The 22,772-nt window shown below is 41.7% G+C and overlaps 4 protein-coding genes across 9 annotated transcripts in view; 2 read left to right on the forward strand and 2 right to left on the reverse strand.

Moving 5' to 3' along the window:
• The window catches only part of rhbdl1 (rhomboid, veinlet-like 1 (Drosophila)), a 40,519-nt gene extending 34,568 nt beyond the window's left edge, over positions 1-5,951 (forward strand). The window contains exon 8 of the mRNA XM_075457805.1: positions 1,205-5,951. Within this exon, the coding sequence (XP_075313920.1) occupies positions 1,205-1,476 (272 nt within the window). The 3' untranslated portion in view covers positions 1,477-5,951. The remainder of the gene's footprint in view (positions 1-1,204) is intronic.
• Positions 5,952-6,080: 129 nt separating this feature from the next.
• On the reverse strand, positions 6,081-8,935 carry LOC142373806 (uncharacterized). Of its 3 annotated transcripts, none has more exons than XM_075457217.1 (6): positions 8,312-8,935; positions 8,029-8,165; positions 7,186-7,279; positions 6,840-6,999; positions 6,427-6,579; positions 6,081-6,334 (listed from the first exon to the last, which is right to left on the reverse strand). In XM_075457217.1, the coding sequence occupies exons 2-6, from the start codon at positions 8,151-8,153 to the stop codon at positions 6,153-6,155; spliced, it is 714 nt and encodes a 237-aa protein (XP_075313332.1). In that variant the 5' UTR covers positions 8,154-8,165; positions 8,312-8,935; the 3' UTR covers positions 6,081-6,152. The 3 variants fall into 3 exon arrangements, with proteins under 3 accessions (XP_075313332.1, XP_075313334.1, XP_075313333.1); XM_075457219.1 differs by having other exon boundaries at positions 8,029-8,129; positions 8,312-8,927; XM_075457218.1 differs by lacking the exon at positions 8,312-8,935 and having other exon boundaries at positions 8,029-8,299.
• Positions 8,397-16,016, forward strand: wdr24 (WD repeat domain 24). Of its 3 annotated transcripts, none has more exons than XM_075457212.1 (11): positions 8,397-8,462; positions 9,775-9,894; positions 10,153-10,640; positions 11,171-11,348; positions 11,576-12,248; positions 12,759-12,871; positions 12,964-13,091; positions 13,206-13,310; positions 13,437-13,774; positions 14,125-14,309; positions 15,352-16,016. In XM_075457212.1, exons 2-11 carry the CDS (start codon positions 9,842-9,844, stop codon positions 15,518-15,520), a joined length of 2,430 nt encoding a protein of 809 aa, XP_075313327.1. In that variant the 5' UTR covers positions 8,397-8,462; positions 9,775-9,841; the 3' UTR covers positions 15,521-16,016. The 3 variants fall into 3 exon arrangements, with proteins under 3 accessions (XP_075313327.1, XP_075313328.1, XP_075313329.1); XM_075457213.1 differs by lacking the exon at positions 8,397-8,462 and adding an exon at positions 9,492-9,565; XM_075457214.1 differs by lacking the exon at positions 8,397-8,462 and adding an exon at positions 9,492-9,565 and having other exon boundaries at positions 9,775-9,890.
• Positions 16,017-17,159: 1,143 nt separating this feature from the next.
• Positions 17,160-21,829, reverse strand: anks3 (ankyrin repeat and sterile alpha motif domain containing 3). 2 transcript variants are annotated; one of them, XM_075457216.1, is made up of 16 exons: positions 21,760-21,829; positions 21,194-21,366; positions 20,907-21,105; positions 20,561-20,682; positions 20,388-20,469; positions 20,136-20,253; positions 19,884-20,033; positions 19,494-19,616; positions 19,299-19,414; positions 19,053-19,217; positions 18,806-18,930; positions 18,577-18,718; positions 18,210-18,483; positions 18,056-18,127; positions 17,885-17,976; positions 17,160-17,790 (listed from the first exon to the last, which is right to left on the reverse strand). In XM_075457216.1, the coding sequence occupies exons 2-15, from the start codon at positions 21,358-21,360 to the stop codon at positions 17,894-17,896; spliced, it is 1,938 nt and encodes a 645-aa protein (XP_075313331.1). In that variant the 5' UTR covers positions 21,361-21,366; positions 21,760-21,829; the 3' UTR covers positions 17,160-17,790; positions 17,885-17,893. The 2 variants fall into 2 exon arrangements, with proteins under 2 accessions (XP_075313331.1, XP_075313330.1); XM_075457215.1 differs by lacking the exon at positions 21,760-21,829 and having other exon boundaries at positions 21,194-21,590.
• Between the last annotated feature and the right edge of the window lie 943 nt (positions 21,830-22,772).

Raw genomic sequence — 22,772 nt, forward strand, 5'->3', positions numbered from 1 at the left:
ATGGCTGATACACAGCGACTGTCATTGGTGAGCAATATGTTTGCTCCATCTGTCCCGATCCTGCCGCCCCCAAACTCTGCTGGAACATTATCTTTCTTCACACTGTTTTACAAACAGGGGAAGGATATTTCTGAATAAAATCTAACGCTTATGTTTGCGTGTGTGGCTGTGAAGACCAAATTATCATTTGCTATGGGTTTATAGTGTCAGTGCCGATTATCTTTATTCAACCACAGAGCGGTAGAAAACAAGAGCAAATAACATTCGAAAGAAGCTTTTTGAAATAAAGATCTAGATCCTTCAACGACCTTTCGTTGCTTGTAGAGGCAGACTTTAGTCAAAACTTCACTACAAAATACTTTGCTGTCTAAATCATGTAGGCAGCAAGGTGTTGGGACCTGGGCTTAATATACAAAGTGACTCCTTGTCTTGGCGGTGTAATCAAAAGTAACACAAGTAAGCATAAGCTATATCAAATGTACCTGCACCTAACGACCCACTTATTACATTTATATGACACTAAAGAAGATTGCCTCTACAACAACTTACGTCATAACCTTTCCTTAAATCCTGCCTCATATAAATACAGTCATTTGATCATCACTTGATAAGATGAGTATTATGGGTTTTTTCAACTAATCTGGCCTTTATTTCAAAGCAAAAATGACACTGTTATCCTGTTGTGTTGTAAGGTGGTACACTGGAGAGAATAAACAGACTGATTATAGACTGATAACAATACGTGAGCTTAGATTAGTCAAAAGTATAGTCAAGAAATGGGAGCAATATGTATCTCTGCTTAGTGATGGAAAGTTTGATGTCTTGTACAGCTACAGACAGCAGAAGCTTAACTTAGAATTATTCAAATTTTTGTTCTTTCTGTTTGTTTTTGCATAGATTAAACAAGCTACATAAAATTTTGTTTGTTAGATTTATCTATGCTGGAAGATGAACCTTTGAAAAGCACTTGGCCAGCTGTTTCCCCACACGTCTTTTTGCTAAGATAAGCTAAGCTGATCAGTTGCTGGGTGCAGCTTACATATTTATCAAACTATCTCCAGGAAGCAAACAGACATGTTTCCCTGAACTATTCATTAAAATCACCCTACAAGGATATTAACCTTGTCTATGATTTACTCACAGCTCCAGTGATGAGCGGATAACAATCTGCTTCTGTGTTTCTTCTCTGCTCTGTCCTCTGTAGTGAGTTCAGAGGTGGGCCGTGCAGTCTGGCTCCGCTACTCACCGCCGTTGCCCTCCTCGGGTCCCCAGCCCAGCTTTATGGCACACCTGTCAGGAGCCGTGGTCGGCATCAGCATGGGGCTGCTTATCCTCCGCAGCTATGAAGAGAGTCTGCAGAAACAATGCTCCTGGTGGGTCATCGTCTTCTCCTTTATCACCTTCCTCCTCTTTGCCATCTTTTGGAACATCTTTGCGTATGAGCTCCTGGGGGTACAGATACCACCTCCCCCCTGATGATGGGCCTCTCCTGCGGTTCCAGCCCTATTCTCCTTTGACCATAGTTAACCTTCCATTTCCTCTCAAGTTAGACCCAAATGAAATCATTCAAACTACAAATCGACCAAGAATCCTTTTTTACAGATACTTTGCAAATCAAAGAAACAAATCTCTTTTATTAAAGAGGGAATACAGTAGCAACAAGTACAGGTGAAAGTTCCTCAGATCTATATTGAGGCGCATTATGTCTTTTTATATAAATCAACTCTCATCCACCATACCAGCGCTAACCTTTCAGTGAGCATTTACCCGTCTCGCTCTTTTGAAAAGCTTTTTCATCTTTCATTTCTCTGTGTGCATCTTTCATTCGTGTAAAGCTGACTTTGTGACTTGTGCCTCTGGTGAAACGAAAAATAAATGAAAGAGTTGAGAGGTAAGAAAGCTAGATTAGCTGCAGCAGTGCTCTTTAAACTAATGGGACGTCAGTGTTACGCTTCAGCTGGAATCTGAGTCTGTGCCACTAATCAGACCAGCAAGAAACTGATCAGCAAGAAGAGCTTGTTTATTTCTGAAGACAGAAATAAAAATAAACACAATAAATGAAATATAGCATTTTTTTTCGCTTTAATGTCCCTGTTACTCACAGTGGTCTTTGTGGCTTTTTGCAAAATCGCTGGCACACCAAATGGAAATTCTGCTAACGTACAAAAAGAGTGAAATCTGAGGAAAGAAATTCCTCAGGTGTCAATTTCATATGGATCTTTTAGTTTAAGGTGAACCTTTCATCGCTGTCATTTTCACACCATCTCAAGGACATCAGTCTTTCTGCATCATTTCCTTGCCATGACACCTACACTGTGGATACAGAGACATAGTTCACACAATGAAAACCAGATGTGAAGATGGGGAAATTAAAGTGACTGTTGCTGAATCAGACGTCAGCCATGCACTTGCTTGGCACGCCATGTAAAATATGCCATGTCATGTTCTGTGGCTTTCAGCAAGACGAAGACAGACACAAGCACGCACGCACACACATGCACACGCACACACACGCACACACACGCACACACACGCACACACACATACATATACACTTTTCTCCTCTGTTTCTTTGAGAGTAGCCGCCGACTGATTCTGTCGGTCAACGTGCACAAACCGAAGAGAAGAACTCCCTAAACCCTCACATGCATACATAATAGCCTCAACCTGTTCTCTCTCTGACAGACTGAACTGGGGCAGGGCGTGGATGTGTTACCACCTGACCTCTGACCTGCGTGTCCCAGAAGGCATTGGGGTCTTTACATCAGGCCCAGTCAATACCTCAGTTTCTCATTCTTAGGGACTGTATACATTTGTAAAGGAATGTACCTATAAAGAAAAAAAAGAAGTGTTATTCTGTTGTCCCTGTATTTTATTTGAAATGGATGTGTATATTGTATGTTCATAACCAAGACTATATTTATTTGTATTTTCTTCCTCTCTGAAGGGGAAAGGAGAAACATTTCAAATGGTGCAAAACTAATGGTATGATTGTCCTGATGACTCCTGTATGGCTTTGATCCTCAAAAAAAAGAAGAAAGAAACATGGAGAGGCAAAATCCCCTGGTATGTTAGGCAACCACCAATGAGTGAAGCTCACTTGGTTTTATAAATCTTCAGTCAGTGCTTTTATGAAATAAGCCATAGAAAGAACTAACTGGAGAGCAGATGAAAACTATGTCTGAAACCTGCTGACTGGTAGCTTCTGCTAAATCCCTTTTCTTGTATGTGTGTGTGATCCAAAATTATTTTTTATTTTTTGTGAATATTCTGCAGGTTAAAAGTGAAAGGAACTCAAACTGTGCAAGTACATGCCTGTGAAACCCTGGACTGTTTGAGATGTTTTCATGTAGCTAAAGTCATTTTTGCTACTTGTTTGCTAACTTGTTTATAGTCGATGCAGCGTAACTTTTACAAGTGCCCACATCTCCAAACCCTGAAGTGTGCAGATGCCTCACTGCAGTTCTCCTCCTGCTAATAAGAAACTATACATAGATGGGCTTCTGTCATATATCATCTCCAGAGTGATTCAAGCTTTTGGAACGCTAAGGCGAGGATAGCAATTACATTTACTCAATGCTACATTCCATTTTTCACTCCTTCAATCAATAATTCATCTGAATGTCCAGTAGTTGCATAGGTTTTTTTTTTTTTTTTTTTGATAGTCTTGACGGTCAGCAGTCCTTTGCCTCCACATGAAACTGTCAGTAGTGACAGAAGGCTTCATGTTTAATGATGGGAATAAGCATGAAATAGCCATAATAAGCCATTTTCAGATCCATTTCAGCAAGAAAATATCTGCCAGTATACAGTAGTGATGTATCCTTGATGGAAACTTGTGCATATATCAGGACATGTTATTGCTTTGGAAAGGAAAGATCTGTTGATGAATAATGCATACATACTCTGTAAGCTTATAATGAAGACAAATAGGATACCTGAGAGAGGTTAATGTGCCACTTTAACTTAACATTCATAGAAAACCAGACAGGTTTGTAGAAAAAAAAGCAGAACAAATTAAACTGGGAATGTGACCCCTCCTGGGAGCGCATGCAGGACTGATTTCAAAGGCTAATTCATGTTTCCCTTAAAGCCAACACTGAAAAGATACTTGACTGAGTTCTTTTCTTACGAAGTGAAATCCCTGGTGTTTGAAAGGGTTATTTGTTAAAGTCTCTTTGGAGGAAAGCAGACAGTAGCATCAGCAACAGAAGAGAAAATGAGCAACCAGGTGGGGGTGAATATTTCATGAGTAGTGTTACTTTTCTGTGAGCCAAACCTCCTGGGCTTGAGCCAATCACAACACACACACAGACAAAAACGATTAATTTCCTCCTTGACAAAAGCCTCTCAAGCACATTTTGATGGAGATCCCTAGATTTCATCCTCTTTCTGACAACATGCGACAGTTTTTGAGACTCCTGAAACAAAAACATAAGCACCCTACATAAAAGTGTAATCAGCGCAATGTTTTAGGATGATGCATGGCTGTTGATGGGGAAACTACAGAGCTCAAAGCTAGAGCGTAAACGGAATATGTTCTTTTGATAGCAGGTGGCTTGATGTAAATTTCTGTGAAGAGTGGGCAGGTGTCTCGGTGAGGAATGACATGAGCTGAATAATAGAAGCCTGTCAATGATGTGTGATCCTTCACTTCAAAAATGATCCACATTTTAATTTATTAAACAAAGCTGTCTGAATTATTTTTTTTACTGCTTGCCAATATTACTCGACCAAACATATGTGCTTTTCTCATTCAAAAATTGGCATAACTTTAGAGCCTATTTCGTCTACGACAGCTCCTTATTTCCTGTCTCTATATTTTGTCATAATTGGACTTTTTGACTGCTTACGATATAGTAAACTGACATGTTGTTGTATGCAATAGTCATTCTTTTATGCTTTTATCTCCCTATGTCGATCCCCTGTGTTGTTATGCCCAACGTCTTGTTACGGTATGTGTATTCCTAAGACTAAGCTGCTGCAAGGGCTGCTTTGTTCTTACCCGTTTGCTACATTCTCCATGATCGTGTACAGAATCTGAGACAGAAGCCGCTGTGCAAAAATCTGTAGCTGCTCTGAGCTGTTGTGTGCCAACAAGCCCGCCTGGTTGCCTTTTTTTAGTGTTTAGTTATTTGTAGTTGGGGGTTACTCTCTTTGCAGGACTGTGCAGGTAAAGCAGGCTGCTGTAGTTCCCTGTGTGGAACTGTTATTTACAAAAAAAAAGTGTCACCGGCTGCTCATCTGTATGTACAATTGTAATCTGGTTTCAAGGTTTTTATTTAAACTTTAACAAGGGCCCCAAAAATGCAGAATTTCAGCTTAATTTCCCTTATTATTTTGGATATTGACATCAAAACGTGTGCAACAAGTTACCTTTAAGAACAGAGACGCATTATTGAAGTTTGTTAAAGGGCACAGAAGTGACTCATAACATTGCTAAAGTCTTGCTTTGCCAATTTCTAACTTTGCTAAAGGTAATTTACATGATCACAAATACTGAGCCACTGTAGGTCGTACAAATACTTTGCTTGTGATTTCTTAAAAAAAAGTTGTTTCCTCCGGCACATTAGAATAACAAGTCATATATCTGCTGCTGTGGTAGTTTTTCAGAAGCTGCTCTCTTGTATCAATAAAAATGGTGCCAAGCTTACGGGGTTCAATCTCTCAGACTAGACGAGAGGTTGCGCCAACACAGCGTTTACAAAAAGAAGAAGAAGAAGAAGAAGAAGCTATTTTTCTCTCGGTCAAGAGGAAACTTAAGGAAAATTAAATTTACATATGGATAATTTATATCAAAATCCTCATGAATTACTTCACAATCTATTGTACTTTTTAAATGTTCTGAACTGAACCATTTTATATTGTATATATATGAATATATTTTGTTTTATTTTGTACTGTTCATTGTACTTTGCTTTAATTTAGACAATATAAATAAAGAACAATACTGTGGCCAAATCTTGCTGCTTTTTTTTATTGCATGGGAATTTTTCATCATTATTTGTTATCATTTGCTGAAAAAAAAAACAAGCCACTAAATCACCCAATTCTCTTTTTTTTTTATATGAAGACTTTATTATATTTGGGAAAATGTACAAAAATAAACTACAAACATTATAAGTAGCTTTCATGTGAAATGTTGAATGAGTTTATGAGGTTTTGAGCTTCTTTGCTGGTCTCTGGTCAGAGTCAGGGGCTGAGGTTTTCTGCTGCTTGTTGCTGCCCTTCGCACTGACTTCATTTAAAATCTGGAGTTGCTGCTTTGCGTCCGTGGTCATCGCCCATAAACACAGTTCCAGCCTGTGGGGTGTCCAGTCCTGCTGCGGATCCACTGAAGATCGCAGTAGTTACAGTTTTACTACAACACTCCTAACATCATAAGTTACAAAAAGAAGAAACGTAGATAAAATTGCAAGCGGAAACCTTTGTTTAGCTTTGCAGACTGTGCAGCCATTCTGTCCAGGTACAGAGCATAGTGCTTGGCTGTGTACTGGATGGGCTTCAGTCCTGGTACACTCTCCATGGCCTCATCAGACATAAATGCAGTCAGTTCTGGAGCTCCTGCTGCCAAAATAGCTGGAATGAAACGGACAATCAGCCCCAAACCAACCTGTATGTTGCCATGAATGGCACACAAACTATTTAAACAGAGCAGGGAGCCTCAGCCCATGAGTCTGTTTGTATGAGCAAGATTCTGTGAACTTATTGAAAATCAATCACCCAGTCCTTTAATAGTATATTATAATATCCCAACATATTTTATCAGTGTAAATTATTGAGCTATTGACTACAGTTCTATTCATATACAAAAAAAAAAAAAGAGATGGTGTACCAACCTGAGGCAGTGGCCGGGCCGACTCCTTTCAGGAGGCTGAGCTCTGAGATTGCAGCCTGCACGTCAGGTAGGAGGCTGAAAGCCTTGCTGGAACACTTCTCCACCGTGTCCTCACTGTTGGACGCCACCAGCTGCTGCAGCCTCGGCCTGAACTTCCCTCTCTGCACATAAAAACCAGAGAACCATTCCAAGGACACAGATGATGCAACGTTTAAGGAGTGGTTGCTGGAGCAGTGTGACCGAATCTTTTGTATTAGATACGTTTGTAGAAGAGGCACTTCAAACAGGAAAATGCTGAGGAAATTTCACTCATGTTTTCATTTGTGATGTCTATGATATCTGCTTACGGCGAGCTTCCACTCCATCAGTTTCACCAGCTCTGACAGATTTATGTGTTTGTCAGATCGACTTGAAATCAGTGCGGGCATCTCCTCTTGGTACCTGATCACAAACACAAAAGTCAGACGCACAAATAAATTTTTTTTTTTGGAGGTTCAACACTTAAAACCTCAAAAAAGGTTTTAAGTTTGCTTAAAGAGAAACTCGCGGAACTTTCTTGTTCTGGTTCTTCATGTCATTGATATTATTGTTTATCTCCTAAAAGTCTTGGTGCTGCAAAATGTTATGACATAGTCCTCAAGTCCACCCAGTACTCAATCATCAAAGCTTGCGGCACTGCCCCCATATGTGCAGCTTTAAATAATCAAGTCAATATTTTCTGTTATTTAGAGAACAGCTTACTTTAATCAATGAATTTATCGATCTTCTGTTTTAGAAATATCTTAACCTGTATTTGATATCTTGCAAAGAAACCACTGTGGACCAGTTGCCACCCACTTGGGATCATGTAAAGACTGAGCCAATCTAAAGTTTTTAGGAACATTTCTGCTCAGATTTGGCAATCTGGTCAGTATTTCTATAAATTACTCATTTTTGAAAATAATTTTTGTGCTTTAATTATTTTTTTGGTTAGCTATATCTTACCCGATGAAATCAGACTGACTAGATAAGCAAAATTACAGGTATACAACATTTCCAGGTAGCTCTCTTTAACCCCTAAACTTGCTTATCAATTGTAATCCCAACAAAGGGTCAAGTTTTTCCATGTTTTCTAATACAAAATAACCTTGTGCAGAAATGTTACTGAGACACTGTTGCTTAAGGGATAAAAAAAAAAAACCATATATTACCACTTGTCAAGCTTTAACAGCTTCCCGGGTTTCTTGGTTTTGGCCTTGGCCTCCACTACAGCCCAGTACTTCTCATACACACTCCTCCATGTGGACGGTTCCTCACAGGTAAACAGAGCACTCATGTTTGCAGGGAGCTCACAGCATCAAGATCAGAAAAAAAGCTTTATTTTTGCATTAAAAACTACACGCTTGTTGTTGCACATTAAAAAATATACAGCATTAAACGTGCAATTTTCATACAGAAATGGCCTCAAACTAATTAATCAAATACCATATTTACCTCAGTTTGGACACTAAACCAAAACAAGCCTTTACGCGCCTTAGTTGAAGGACGAGATGGTGCTTCCGATATTAGATGGAATTCACGCGAGATGATAGCAAAATACTATTTCCGGTGCTGCGAGAATTTAGCAACAGCTTCAGAACATAAGGTTTGTTCTTTTCAAATATTTCATTTTTGACCTTAGGTGTCTGTTGTCTTGCAAGGGAATTTAATTTAGAAATGTTCTGGTTTCTATGTAATTGTTTAGGGTACTTGAGCTTCTGTCGTGCGCCTTTCGTCTCCGCAAAACTGCTCCGGTTCCGAGTTAGCCAGCTAACATTAGCGTCGCATTCCTGTCATGTTTATGGTGCGAGTGCACGGACTGTTCCGCGAGTTTAGCTATTTGTAGCCAACTTAACAACAGTGAGAACAGCATTCGGGAGACGATTGTTTTACGTACACAAACACCCATTTTGCAACATGATAATGTTTATGCACATGCGATTTCATGGACGAATACATTTTCACGTGAGCACCATGTAGACGCAAATCGATCAAGTGATAAAAGCAAGAAAACTTACCCAACACTGGCGAAGAAGCAGGACACATTAATCCGTTTAAATTTACTGTTTGGAATTATAAACTGTTGAAGCAGATGCATCTCAGAAAATAAGATGCCTGGTAGCTATAGCCATATGTATTATCACCCACTGCCAGAGTTGGAAAAAAAAAAAGATAGATTACCTTTGTTAAAATAATATAGTTAGATTATTATTACAAAGTCAAGTTGTCACTTGATTGGATTTTAACATTTTTGGAATATCGCAGTGAATATAAACTACAGGTCGTGATTATTATTAATGGATTATTCAGTTTTTAATACCTTTTTTTACCAAAATTATAAATATGAACATTTTGAGTAAGTGCCAGCGTGGCGTCGCATTAGGTTTGATAAAAATAATTAAAAAAGAAACAGTCATTCCATGTTGCAGAATACCGTTATATAGCTGACCTGTAGTTTGTGCCCTGACTGTTTTTGTCAGTGCAATTTGATGCAGAAGCATTTTGTTTGTTTTGAAATTATTATCAAGCTGTCTAAAGAGGGGAAAAAAGTCTGCAATAATCATTTACAAACTCTGAAATTTCTAACTTTTTTTTTTGTTTATGGTCTTTTTTTTTTAACAGCTAGAGTATTGCTCACTAACTTGTATTTAGTAACTGAGTGCAGGTCAAAGGAATCTGACCCAACTCTGCCTGCTTCATATAATTACGGTACTTGTAATTTGATGGTTTTATCCTTTAAATGATAAAGAGTAGCTTTTCATGGTTATGTATACTTGCATACAAACAGTTAGGATTAAAGTCTGGGCAGCGTTAGTATACCAGCAGTTTAATTCTATTGCATTGTTACCAATTTCACAGACTTTTTGCTTTTCCTTGTGATAAACATTAAATATCTGCTCTCACCCACACAAACGCAGACACTATCATGCCGTGTGTGGCTGTTATGGCGGTCCATCACTCTCCGACTGGCTCTCATGGGAGCACATGACATGTCCAGTTGCAGATATTTATGAGGCCACCAGTTCTTCACCAAGTAAGTAAGTTGTCATGTTTACCAAAATTTTCAAATATATATGATATTGTTCATTGTTTTGCCAAATACTGCCTCTTCTGTTGCCCCCCCTCATCCCCAGGACAAAGTACTGTGAAAGTCTCTGTTGTATTGTACTTGACTGCCCCCTGCTGGTAGAATATTGAATTAACTTATTTTACATCAGGCAAACATGGAAAATCAACTCGAACTGTACATGTTGTGTATCATCTCTTTTCATTTCTTTGAACACGTTAATCTGCAGAGGGAACATGGAGAAAATGTCACGGGTTACCACAGCCCTCAGCAGCAATGCCATCAGTGGTCGAACTATGTTCTGCCACTTGGACGCTCCTGCCAATGCCATCAGCGTGTGCCGGGATGCATCGCAGGTGGTCGTCGCTGGGCGAAACATTTTCAAGATCTACACGATCGAGGAGGAGCAGTTTGTGGAGAAGCTGAACCTACGTGTTGGCCGCAAACCGTCCCTGAACTTCAGCTGCGCCGATGTCATGTGGCATCAGATGGAGGAGAACCTGCTGGCCACAGCTGCCACCAACGGGGCGGTGGTCACGTGGAATCTGGGGAAGCCTTCTCGCAACAAGCAGGACCAGCTGTTTACTGAGCACAAGCGTACAGTCAACAAGGTGTGCTTCCACCCCACAGAGGTTTACATGCTGCTGAGTGGTTCACAGGACGGCTTCATGAAGTGCTTTGATCTGCGCAAGAAGGAGTCTGTCAGTACTTTTTCAGGTACTTGGATGGATTGCTTGATTGTAATACTTCCCTAATGTAAGATGTAACTTCTGATATGTTTGCTTGGGAAGCAATACTGTTTATTTCTTAATTTTACATTGTGATTATATTGAAGATGGCCAAGTTTATCCAAGTTTCCTATTTGATTTGTTGTTGGAAACTTTGTTAGTCATGGAGAGACAAATGCAGATGCTTTCACAGTCCTTACATTAAACCTTTACACTTCTTCAGACTTTTATGTGCCCTTAAGAACAGAACAATATCTCTTCGTAAGAAGTGAACAGCTCTTAAATATGCTGCTTCTAGAAAATAAAATGCAGGGTACTTCAACTTCATTTAAGTTAACTTTAAATAACTTTTTGTTGTTCCAGGAGTTATTTATTTACGAGTGAACAAGTCTTTAGAACACGTTTTAGACTGACATGGAATTAATCCGATTTTTAATGTCACGTAGTGTCCGATCTCACCGATCAGTATTCATATTTTATTTTCTCTAATTTGCCTTGTCAATCCTGTTTCTCATCTAGGTCAGTCAGAAAGCGTAAGGGACGTCCAGTTCAGCATGAAGGATTATTTTACATTTGCTGCATCCTTTGAAAATGGCAACGTCCAGCTGTGGGACATTAGACGACCGGATCGGTATGAGAGAATGTTCACTGCCCATACTGGTCCTGTGTTCTGCTGCGACTGGCACCCCGATGACAGGTACAAGAAAAAGGAAAAATTGTTTTGTTTTTTTTAAACAAGCAAGCACAATATTTCAGACCGTTCTCTCTAAAGTTGTCAATGTTGATTCTGTTTGTCACTTTCTATTTTGAAATTGTCTTGTCTTAGACTTAGTGGGTTGTTCTATATTCAATGGAATATGCAGTGCACAGCTGTCCTTGTCAGGATTATCACAGTTGTCGCTGTCCACCTTGTTTGTCTTTCAGGGGCTGGTTGGCTACAGGAGGCAGAGACAAGATGGTGAAAGTTTGGGACATGACCACAAACAGGGCCAAGGAGATCTACTGTGTCCAGACCATTGCGTCAGTGGCTCGAGTTAAATGGCGGCCTGAGAGGAAGTTTCATTTGGCCACCTGTTCCATGATGGTGGACCACAACATCTATGTGTGGGACATTCGCAGGCCTTTCATTCCCTTTGCCACCTTTGAGGAGCACAAAGATGTGACCACTGGTATTGTGTGGCGCCACCAGCATGACCCTCATTTTCTGCTCTCAGGGTCTAAAGACAGTACTCTCTACCAGCATATGTTTAAGGACGCCACCCGTCCCGTGGACAAGGCCAACCCCGAAGGTCTGTGCTTTGGACTGATGGGCGACTTGGCCTTTGCAGCCAAAGAGAGTCTGATCAGTGGCGACGCCAACAGGAAACCATACCCAGGAGGGGACCGCCGTTACCCCATCTTTTTCTTCAAGAAAGCCGACCCGACAGAGCAATTTGCACATGTGTCCAGTGCTCTTAGTGTCTTTGAGACAGACTTGGACAGTAACCGCATGGACTGGTTTGTGAAGACGGCACAACTCTACCTCCTCAGTGGAAAGCCATTTGCTGAGCTGTGTGATCACAATGCCAAGGTAGCACAGGAGCTCAAAAGACCCCAGGTGAGACAGATAAGCTGAGCGTTTTCACAAATCAGCGTTGTTTTTGCCTTTTCTTTCACTTCTATCTTTCTTTGAATGGCTGACAGGGGTTTTAGACTGAAGTCACAGTAAAAAAATATATATTTGCCATTTTTAGCTTAAAGAATTTAATGAATTAGTAAATCGTTAGTTCAGAACAGATTGCCTGTTACATTTGTTTTAGACCTTACAATGAATGTTAGGTGGTTATTGGCAGCCAGTGAATGAATAAATACTGTACATTTCTCTCTGTTTCTTAAGGTGGATCCAATAGTACCAGTTCCTCTGTGTGAGATATATTTGTCAGTCAGTCATAACAGCAGACTGTAAATATCTGCAAAATATATATGTATAAGAACCAACCTGTTAGATGGTGTAATGTGGCACTAAGTTGTGTTCCACTTTAGGATAAATGAATGTAACTGTGCTTTTTAATATTTCTTTGTTTGCACTTTGTGTACTGTGAACAATATGACCTCATTTTATACAAAGGTTTCCACTACATGGACCATGCTGAGAATCATGTTCTCTGACCCAGCAAACCTCGCAACACCCGGTCCTAACCACAACCTCAGTAAACTCGGGTCCTTACCTCTAATGAACAGGTAAACAAGTGCAATTTAATGTGCCATTCCAAAGCAATAGTTTCAGACATTTATGGGCTATGTTGGATGATTTTAGTGTGTTTTGCTCTCAGTTTCAATATGAAGGACATGGGCTCGGGAATGGGCACAGAGAGCAGACTGGAGCGCAGTAAAGGTGAGAACAGACAGGATAACATCCACCTGGAGCCTGGGAACTCGCACATCAGCAATAACAATGAAGGTGAGAGTTGCATTACACTCTTAAAAGCCATCGGGGCACTCAGAGGATCTTCATGCCCTTGTGTTGTTCTTATAACAGTCATGACTTATATAATTATCATGAATTCAATTTCAGAAAATGAGGAGACGGAGGGCAGCGATGGCCCGGCAGAGTATATGTTTGGTGATGCTGAGTTGGATGACGATGACCTTTATTCCATGGAGCATGACAACCAAACAGGTCAGTCACGGCCTCATCGTTGAGGAAACTGAAAATCTGCCTACATCAATACTTTCTATTTATAGCCGAAGTCCTGCTCAGCGTTCCTTCGTCTGACATTATGTCTGCTTCTTTTTGTGGTAACAGAAGAGCCTGAGTACACGCTGCCCCAGGAGGCCTTTCAGCTCCGCCACGAGATCATTGACAACCCATCTGCCCCAGAGCACCTTCAGCAGGACAAGGCCGACTCCCCCCATGTCAGCGGCAATGAGGCAGAAGTCACTTGCCTGACACCTATCGAGTCTTTCTCTCTCATCTCCATTTCCCAGCCACAGCTCAGCCCGCATCTACCCATCAGCTTCTTCTGCCCCATTGTGCGGGAGATGCTGAGCTACTACGCTGAGCAAGGTGACGTACAGATGGCTGTGTCAGTGCTCATCGTCTTGGGGGAAAGGATTCGTAAGGAGATTGATGACCTCACCCAGGTCAGAAAACTAACAAGTCAATAAAACGGCACTTGATTCTTGCCTGATGTTGTGAAAACTGCCCCGAAATATGGTTGAGTTTGAAATTGAAGTACCTCAGAGTGGAACTTAAGAGACTTTTTTGTTATTATGACAGACATAAATCTCAAAGGCAAAAAACTTCTCACAACTTACCTGTTATTTTAGGGTAAAAGTTTTAAATAGTTTGGACTGGTTTCAGAAAGAAATCTACAAAATATTGGTTCATGTTTTTTCTCAGCAAAATTTGTTGAATTGTATCGAGCACTTTTTAAAAAAAAAAAGAAGAAGAAGAAGAAAAAAAAACAGCTAGATTTTGTTCCCTCTTTCAGGAGCACTGGTACATGTCCTACATAGACCTGCTGCAACGATTTGAGCTGTGGAATGTGTCCAATGAGGTAATCAAGCTGAGTACCTGCAGCGCCATCACCTGCCTTAACCAGACGTCTACAACACTACACATAAACTGCAGCAACTGCAAGCGACCAATGAGCAATAAGGGCTGGATTTGCGACAGGTAACAACGCAGCCTCACCATTTGATTATACAAGTTTACAGAGCGGTGTGTGCATATATTAGCATTCAACTGTCAAAGTAATTCTCAAGAGGTGTTCCATCTCTCTCAGATCAAATTTGATATAAACCCAGTTGCGCAATAAACTACATGACTGACTTCCTTTAAGTCCATCCATTTTCATTGAAATTGTTTTTTGTTTTAGATAGAAAGAAAATAAGCAATAATTTTCTTATTGCAATAGAAGATTTCTGTCACTGTCACTGTGGAGTGTAAATGTGAAGCCACACCTGGCAGACAGTTATTAGTGTGTGTAATGTGGGATTGCCAAATTAAGATAAGGATTAAGATCCTTTGCATACAGTTGAAGTTGAGGACACTCTCTGTAAATGACTGTCTGGTGTGGAGTCACCAAACTAGTAAACTATCCGGTGTCAATATAGAATATTTACAGTTTCAAACAATAATTGTTTGAAGTCGTTGTACAGATGGTCCACTAGTGAGCACTGCTGCCTCACAGCAAGAAGGTTCTCGGTACAAATCTCAGCTGGGTCCTTTCTGTGTGGAGTTTTTGCACGTTCTCCCCGCACATGTGTGGGTTGTCTGGGTACTCGGGCTCCTCCCAAACCATGAATTTTAGGTTTATTGGTGACTCTAAATTGACCTCAGGAGTTAGTGTGAGCAAGCATGATTATTTGTTTCCGTGTGGGACCTGTGAGGGAGTGGCGTGTATGTTTATGCATTTGGCAGATAGGGTAAGGGGGTCTTGCCTAAGGACTCCTACTAAAGGTAGTACATTTCATGCAGGGGATTTGAACCCAGGTCACTTACATGAAAAGTGGCAGTCTTACCACTACACTATCCAGTCCCATAGTGTACCCTATCCTATTAATTGGATAAAGTGGGTATGGAAAATGGATGCATGATGTAACCAATGTTTCCTACTGCAATGCAGCTTGAATGTTGTCCCCAGCTTGTCAGAGACTAACTGTAAATGTAATTCTCACATGGAACAAACTGACGAAGCGACATGTCTTTCCTGTAGGTGCCACCAGTGTGCCAGCATTTGTGCCGTGTGCCACCATGTGGTGAAGGGACTGTTCGTGTGGTGCCAAGGCTGCAGCCACGGTGGACATCTGGAGCACATTATGAACTGGCTTAAGAGCAGCTCTCACTGCCCCGCTGGCTGTGGTCACCTGTGTGAGTACACATGAGCGAGTCACAGCCACTGTTCACACAGCTGGTTCTCCGTGGAAGAGGGATACCGACCGCACCCTCACACCGACCTGGATCACACACACACGCGCGCTGCAGAGAAAAGGGATTTCTCCCTGTTTCTACGTGGCCGGGAGTGTTTTGTGGAAAGATGGACAGCTTTGAAGAGAGATCAGACAAAGGTTCTGAAGGAGGAAGGCGTACTATTCTGGACAAACATGAACTGGTGTTCACGTATGATTTGATTTCTGAACCGTTGGTGCATTTGCATATACAGAAGTGATAACAGCTTTTGAATGTGTGAATTTATATTTGCTGCATTTTACATAGTTTTTAAACCCATCTGTACATGAGGAATTATTGGCTCATCTTAAGTGAATTACAAAGTCTGTACATAATACCTAAGAGATACTGTGGATAATGTTGCTTTAATTTATATTGATGAAAGACGTGGTCCTGAATTCAAGCAATACATTAAAGTAATACTGCTCTGGACATCGAAACCCTGTGTGTTTCTTAAAAGCTTCACTTCTTAGATCGGCCAATCTCCATGGATCACTGTTTCAAAAAGGCATCTCAGAAGAAGGGAAACCCCAGACATCCCTATGAAAAACCCACCAACATCTCTAGCCTCTAGTCCAGCAGCTACACAGAGTAAAGAGTCGTTGGCTCTTCGTACATCACTGTTTATCCTCCACTTGTAACTGCTATCAACACTGAAAATCAGCAGCAGAACATTACTGCAGATAATAGACCTTTTCACATTCACCTCATGACCCATATTGTTTTGTGTGCCAAACAGGAAGGTTTTACAGTTTTTCAGAATAAATGCCACTTTAAATATTTAAAATCACACAAAATCGTACAGTCGAATGTAATATAATGCGTTTTGTGCTTGGGAATTTTAAATATAACTTTGTTTTCTACTGTTTATAAACTGGGTAAAAACTAAAGTGCTCTCGGTTCCTGTAGCACAAAGGTTTGAGGCGGCCAAGAGCCTGATTATTGAAATAGCATAAACAGCAATCAGCATTGCCCCCTTCATCTGTTTCCATGTCATGAGCGCAGAGCAGAAATGTACGCGCTGGATGCAGCAGGTGCTCATTGAAAATTCAGCAGGCTCGAGGCTGTCAAGTGAGTCCGCGTCTTAAGCTAAACTCAGCCAGCATCCTTACTGTGCCAAGGGTGTCTCTGAGCATGAACTGTCGCCACACAGATTTACTGCCATGGCCCTTGCCAGAAGAACATTTTTAGATTTGAAAGTCCTCACTTTGTATAAGGACACCCTGGCAATCACAAGGTGATCCCTGGTCTCTGAGGCTCAGTCTATCAGACCGAGGTCAAACCTCTCACCCCCGGAATGAAGACCAGCCAGATTCAGAGTTACAGAAGTAAATTCTAAAACCATTCTTGAATGTGTGACGTACACAATCAGCCATGATACTAAAATCATTGCTATTGTGGAAGTAAAGCCAGAACAAACGGAGTGCTTATTTTACTGCGTGTTCATCAGGAAATATTAGCTCTTAATTCCAACTTGATCAGACTAAGATTTTCTCGATTTGAGCTTCGTGCATCAGAAGTGTTCAACCTTTCAGTTTAAAACTGGATGAAAAATGGCACAAGGATCCACCTTCATTTCTTTCTGACAGGTTTTAATTAACATCAAAACATAACGAGGCCTGAAGGATTTCGGGTTAAAATAAGGTAATCAGGATTTTCGCCCTATGATTAATCATACAATTATCTCATGTTGTTTTTTTTTTTTAAAAGGCAGTCAGCAGAACATCATTTTCAATTTAATACCTTCCAACAGCACACCAATAAAAATCAATCTGAAGTGTGAATCTGCCGAACCCATTTTAGATTTGAATCAGACTGCTGTACCTCTCCATGTTGTGGCTTGAACCATACTTCAGACTGGAAAAGAGTACAGTGTCGTACAGGTCCGTCACATTATTATAGCCCCTCCTCTTCCTCTCTGTGCAAATTGCACAACTCGAGTACAGGAGTCCGCCATACACCAGCACAAGCGCGAGGGTCTGGTACCCTTCCTGCCTGCTTGTCGTTTTCCTGCAGCGGCTGCGTTGCCCGTGTCCTCGTCTGGCGAACTCTGGTCCATCAGCCAATCGCAGACGAGCAGCAGGTTGCGCTCCACTCGCCGTCCTGCTTTGCTCCCGCAGGGCTGGCCTTGTCTTTGGCCTTTTCCCATTTCACTGAGATTGTTCAGGGTGGTAAGATCACCCTCCGTCAAATATTGGCAAGAGCCCTTTCAAAATATAAAAGAATCAGGTTATGTCCATTTGATTTAAATTAACCTCCCCAACGCCTGACGCGATGGTAATATGAGAGACAGTAGTTACCCGAAAAGCTTAAGGTCGTTCCCAGCTGTCTGCAACTTTTTTGGGGGCACTTAGTCGCCTCAGACTCTGAAGCATGGTTTGCAGAGTCCCTGCTGTGATGAGAGAACAACGAAACATCAGCTTCAGACTCCAGCCACCACAAATAAATACTTTAATCTTACACCTACTCACCCAATTCCTCTTCATAGGATTCCAGCTTCTTCATCAGCTCTACGATACTGGAGCATGTTAGTGGCTCTCCAGCTACAAGACAAGGTCGAATCTTTTTCCCCCTGTCTTCTTAATTTAACTTTGAAAAACTTTAAAATGTCCTCCAACAACTCACCTTTAACGCCAGAGTCGCTTTTTGCTTCATCTTCCAAACCAGTGTGAGAACTGCTGTTCCCGTCGGCAGTGTAGCGGGAGAACAGTTCAGAGCGACACGCACTCGCCTTCGCCAGTGTGGCGCTCATGTCCTGTGCCAGCTGGTGGTTCTCCACCAGCTCAGTGTGGACACTCTTCCACGCCATTTTGTCCTCCATCAAACATCCCTCCATCACTGTGCGCAGCTCCTTCTCCTGAGACATCTGACTCTGCAGGCTCTCAACCTCCTCACAGTGCTACGGTTGGAGTTGGATGAAAGTGGTTAAAAAAAAAAGCTTCCAGTTACATCACAAATGTGAAGTCGCAGTGAGCGTTTGCTTAGCAGTGACCTTGTGAAGCTGAATGGCCATTTCTTGCATCTCAGCCTCAAGCTGATCAGCGTAAGCCTGTTCCAGAGCATCGCTGGGTGGTCGAGCGCCGCTGTGCCACCTTGCAATGGCTGACGTCATTTTACGTTTGGGTCCAAAAAGTCTGGAGAACAAGAACAATTTCAGCACTACGTGAAAAGACCAACACCGCATGTACGAGGATAAAAATGATAAAGGTCTGACATCTTACGTGATCCCTATTTCTTTCAGATCATTCTCTGTCAGGGTGAGAAATATCCGCAGGTCAATGTCTTGCTCCACAAGTAATGGGAGGTACTTCGAGAAGCCAATTTGCTCCAAGAACTCGGCCAGACCCTGCAGAAATAGCAGCTTTTAGGCCAAGATGAGTACCAGCTAAAATCTAAATGACCTGGCACAAACCACAAAAAGTGACAGTAACTTGTAAATATAAAAATGATAAGCGAACTCAGTCACACCTGCGGCCCAGTGTAGGACGGTGGGGGACCAAGAGATGCACGTTTGCCACAGTTTCCTGTTGAACTGGAGTGAGCAGCTTCACTGTTTCCATGGCGAGTTTTGCCTTTTGAGTGGTGACACTTATTTACTCTACGAGAGCTGCTCTTTTTGCACTGGTCCGAGTCCTGGTGGAGAAAGGTAAAATTATCCGTCACAAAGTACAAAAAGACAAAAACAAAATAAAAGTTGCGGGCTGCTATTTTCACCTCGTTACTCTCCACAGAGCCTTCCCAGTTGAGTCCCATCATTTGAGGCAGGCCTTCGCTGCTGCTACTGCTGCTCCTCATGGTGGGCATGTCGTTGTCAAAGAATGGACTGTCATCTGCAAAGACATTGAACATAATTCAATCGACATTCATCCAAAACTGCAGCATTTTCTGTGGTAATCGGGTGCTTCTCACCTCTGCTGCTGTGGCTCTGGCCATCCAGCTCATTGATCGGTGAAGTCACGTCACGGTAGCAGATGCCATCGCTCTGTTCACCGATATCCCGAAACATGTAGCCTGGCGGCACAGTGGGAGGCTCTATGATAACAAGGGTGATATTAAGGGTGCTTTGTTTAGAATGAGGCTGTCTGATTAACTGCTCAGCTTCTGCACAGTTTGTGTTGCTGCTAATGATTTTTTTTTAGGATGAACTCAACAGGACTAAATGGAAAATGTAGACAGTACTCTAAAGTTTTCAGTTGATTTTTCTTTTGAAAATGTGACTTAATAACTAGAATTAGCACACAATCATAACCGTTGAGGCACAGATGCAAGTTGGGAAAGAGGATATTTCCTGCGACCTACCAGACAGTTTGCTGGTGCCTCCCACTCGGAACTTGGCGATGGCCTGAGGCCCATCGTGGATGCTAACGCCTTTAGCTCGGCTTCGACTTGGACGAACCCTTGGTGGTGCGCTGTCCGAGTCCTCCGAGGAACTTAGGTCCTCAAACTGCCCTGACAAATAAATAAATAAATAAATGATTAGAAGACACAGAGCGAAGGGAGAACAGCAAGTTACTTTGTGGAAAATATGGGAGAAGATGCTCAAGCAAGTACCTGGTTTCATTCTTGGAGAACGTGAGTCAATGAGGCTAACGATCTTAGTGTAGCCATACAACATGGCAAGGGCACGCGCAGTCTCACCTTTAGCACTGCGGTCACCCACTTTAACTTTCTGTATATTAATAAAAGAGAACAGGTGCTGTTATCGTCCCTCCAAAAAGTGATCGCCTGTCCCGAGTGAGTCATAGACAATTTTAGTCTTTGACTACCAACAAAGAGCATATTTATAGCCAGTAACCAACTCACGTGATCAAGCAGGTACTGAACAATGATTTCATGTCCAGAAGCAGCAGCCTCCATCAGAGGAGTGAAACCAGACCCCGGCTCCCTGAGCAAAAGGGGGGAGAGAAAACCTTAAAAATAAAACTTTTAAGCAGATTATTGTTGCTTTGGTTTTGAAGATGTCTACAGACACTGACTTAACATTGGCATCAGCATTGTTATCCAGCAGGAACTTGACCATCTGCTGGTGGCCTGTGCTCGTGCAGTGGAACAGAGCTGTCCAGCCTTGAGAGTCCCTCAGTTCCAGCTCAGCCCCTTGCTTGTGAGTGAAGAGAGAGAAAATTGCTGAGGAGGTGATGATGTTGAAATTTCACCTCAAAGACATGATTAATAACATTTTTTTAGAAATAAAAAAACAGCAATCCAAACCGTTCTCGTCAATCTTACAGCATGAAAATCACTTGATCTTACATTCAACAATAGCACCGCTTTTTACCAACACAACTTGCTGTGTGTTATAGAGTTTTTTAGTTATTTATTTACCTGAAGCAGAAAATATGCTATACTTTCATTGCCACAGCTTGCTGCCAGCATCAAGGAAGTGAGTCCTTTGGCAGTTGTCGCATTTACATTTACACCGGCCTCCAGCAGGAGATTCGCTATGTTGTCGTGGCCAATGTAAGCCGCATACATGAGCGGGGTCCATCCTCCAATGTTCTTGCCATCCAGGTTCACCTCCCGCCTGGACACAAACATTCATAAGGAAGAAAATTAGGGGGGCACGAGCGCAGCAAATGACGAGGCAAGTGGTTTCTAACATAGAGGCTCACTTTTTAATGCGCTCAGACACAACGTCGTATTGGCCGATGGAGCAGGCGGTGTGGAGGTCCAGAGGGACATTCAGCTCCTCCGGTGGCAGCAGGGAGTCTCCCAGCCACATGGAGAGGCTGGCGCCCAGCTGTTCTGACTCACTGGCCTCATCACTTAACTCCGACATGTTCACCTGGAAACAGACAAAAAGCAAAACCATACAACGCTCTTAACTATAAAGTCCTGGACTCACTTTTTTCTTCTTCTGATGCTTCAAATATGGTGGGAAAGCCACTGCATGTTGTAAAGAAGTCCACGCAAACTAAGCTGACTAACACAGGCTTGTAAACTGCAGTTACTGCACAGCTTGTGCTGGTTTTAATAGTCCAGCTAGTTCCCAACATTGCTCTTAAAGCTAGTTTAGCTTAGCAAGAGGACTGCTTCTGCCCACCATAACGCCAGGCTTCTAGTACACGTAATGAACTAGAATAAATCCGTAAAACACAAGTCAACACATATTTAATAGTGTAGATATGTGCATTTTTTTTAAGTTTATAAAGGGAAAACAAAAACCAACAAAACTTACACTCAGCAGGCAGTTTATTTCATCAGCAGCTCAAACTTTTCGTGTTTTGTATGTCACATTCAATTGTGCCCGTGCTGAAACACACCCCGCCCTTTCCTGTTTGAAACTCTCAGGGGGGAAAAATCAGTAGTTTACCAAATGATTAAAGGAATAAAAGTTGTGTTCTGCAAAATGTTGCCTCGTGTATAACTTTTGTTTTCTGTTGCAAAACTTAGAAGTTGTTTGACTTCAGAATACTTTCATCTTTTTTTCTTTGTAGAGATGTATTCCCCGTTTGACGACCTCTAAAGTGTTAACGGTCAGAGCAACCTGAAATGAGCAGATGTGATTGAATTTTGTGGCGCGACAAGCAATATACTTTTGACATGTTGTTGTATAAAATGCACAGGTAATAGCCCCATGCCGCTTTAGGCAAATGTACTGCAGTTTGGGGATTGAATCAATGTCATGGTTTAATGGGACACTAAGTGTAATGTAACCCTCATCAATGCTGCTAACTCTAACCTGTGCTTTCCTGGCTGTGAAAAGTAAAAAAAATTCTCTGTATTATGAAGTTTTTACAAACACAAGTTTTAGAAGAAATGCTCAGGCGACTATAGTTGCTGGGTGTGTCAGTGATGGGCAAGGGGCTGAGTACAAGGGACTGCTCAGCCATTTTGAAAACAAAAGATGATTGTGGATTTTAGGAAGACAAAGTCAAAGCCAAACACTGTTTCCAACCCTGGGGAAAGAGGTGGTGGACGACTACAGATGTGTGGGAGTCTACCTTGACAATATACTGAATTGGAAATGTACTGCTGAGGCCGTCGACAAGAACAGAACAGACTGTACTTCTTGGGGAAGCTTAAGTCCTTCAACGTCTGCTGCAACGTGTTAAAATAAAAATGTAAAATAATCTTTTGGGAACATTACCTGAAAGTCCTCAAAGAGTCTTACAAAATAACAATTAAGAGTATCTTCTTTTAGTGTTCCCAAAAGGTTTTTGTCAAGGTTTAGGAAATAAACTTTAAGTT

Source organism: Odontesthes bonariensis, chromosome 23, assembly GCF_027942865.1.
Source record: "Odontesthes bonariensis isolate fOdoBon6 chromosome 23, fOdoBon6.hap1, whole genome shotgun sequence".
NCBI lineage: Eukaryota > Metazoa > Chordata > Actinopteri > Atheriniformes > Atherinopsidae > Odontesthes > Odontesthes bonariensis.

Excerpts from the sequence above, each read along its gene's own strand:
- LOC142373806 (XM_075457217.1), bottom strand. The coding sequence starts at position 8,153 with ATGAGTGCTCTGTTTACCTGTGAGGAACCGTCCACATGGAGGAGTGTG. Across the intron at positions 7,280-8,028 it reads CTGTTAAAGCTTGACAAGTG|GTACCAAGAGGAGATGCCCG; the intron begins GTAATATATGGT and ends GTTTGTGATCAG. Across the intron at positions 7,000-7,185 it reads TGATGGAGTGGAAGCTCGCC|AGAGGGAAGTTCAGGCCGAG; the intron begins GTAAGCAGATAT and ends TTTTATGTGCAG.
- wdr24 (XM_075457212.1), top strand. The coding sequence starts at position 9,842 with ATGACATGTCCAGTTGCAGATATTTATGAGGCCACCAGTTCTTCACCA. Across the intron at positions 12,249-12,758 it reads AGGAGCTCAAAAGACCCCAG|GTTTCCACTACATGGACCAT; the intron begins GTGAGACAGATA and ends TTTTATACAAAG. Across the intron at positions 12,872-12,963 it reads TCCTTACCTCTAATGAACAG|TTTCAATATGAAGGACATGG; the intron begins GTAAACAAGTGC and ends TTTTGCTCTCAG.
- anks3 (XM_075457215.1), bottom strand. The coding sequence starts at position 21,393 with ATGGTTTTGCTTTTTGTCTGTTTCCAGGTGAACATGTCGGAGTTAAGT. Across the intron at positions 20,683-20,906 it reads TAGCATATTTTCTGCTTCAG|CAAGGGGCTGAGCTGGAACT; the intron begins GTAAATAAATAA and ends TTCACTCACAAG. Across the intron at positions 19,617-19,883 it reads AGGCACCAGCAAACTGTCTG|AGCCTCCCACTGTGCCGCCA; the intron begins GTAGGTCGCAGG and ends TTGTTATCATAG.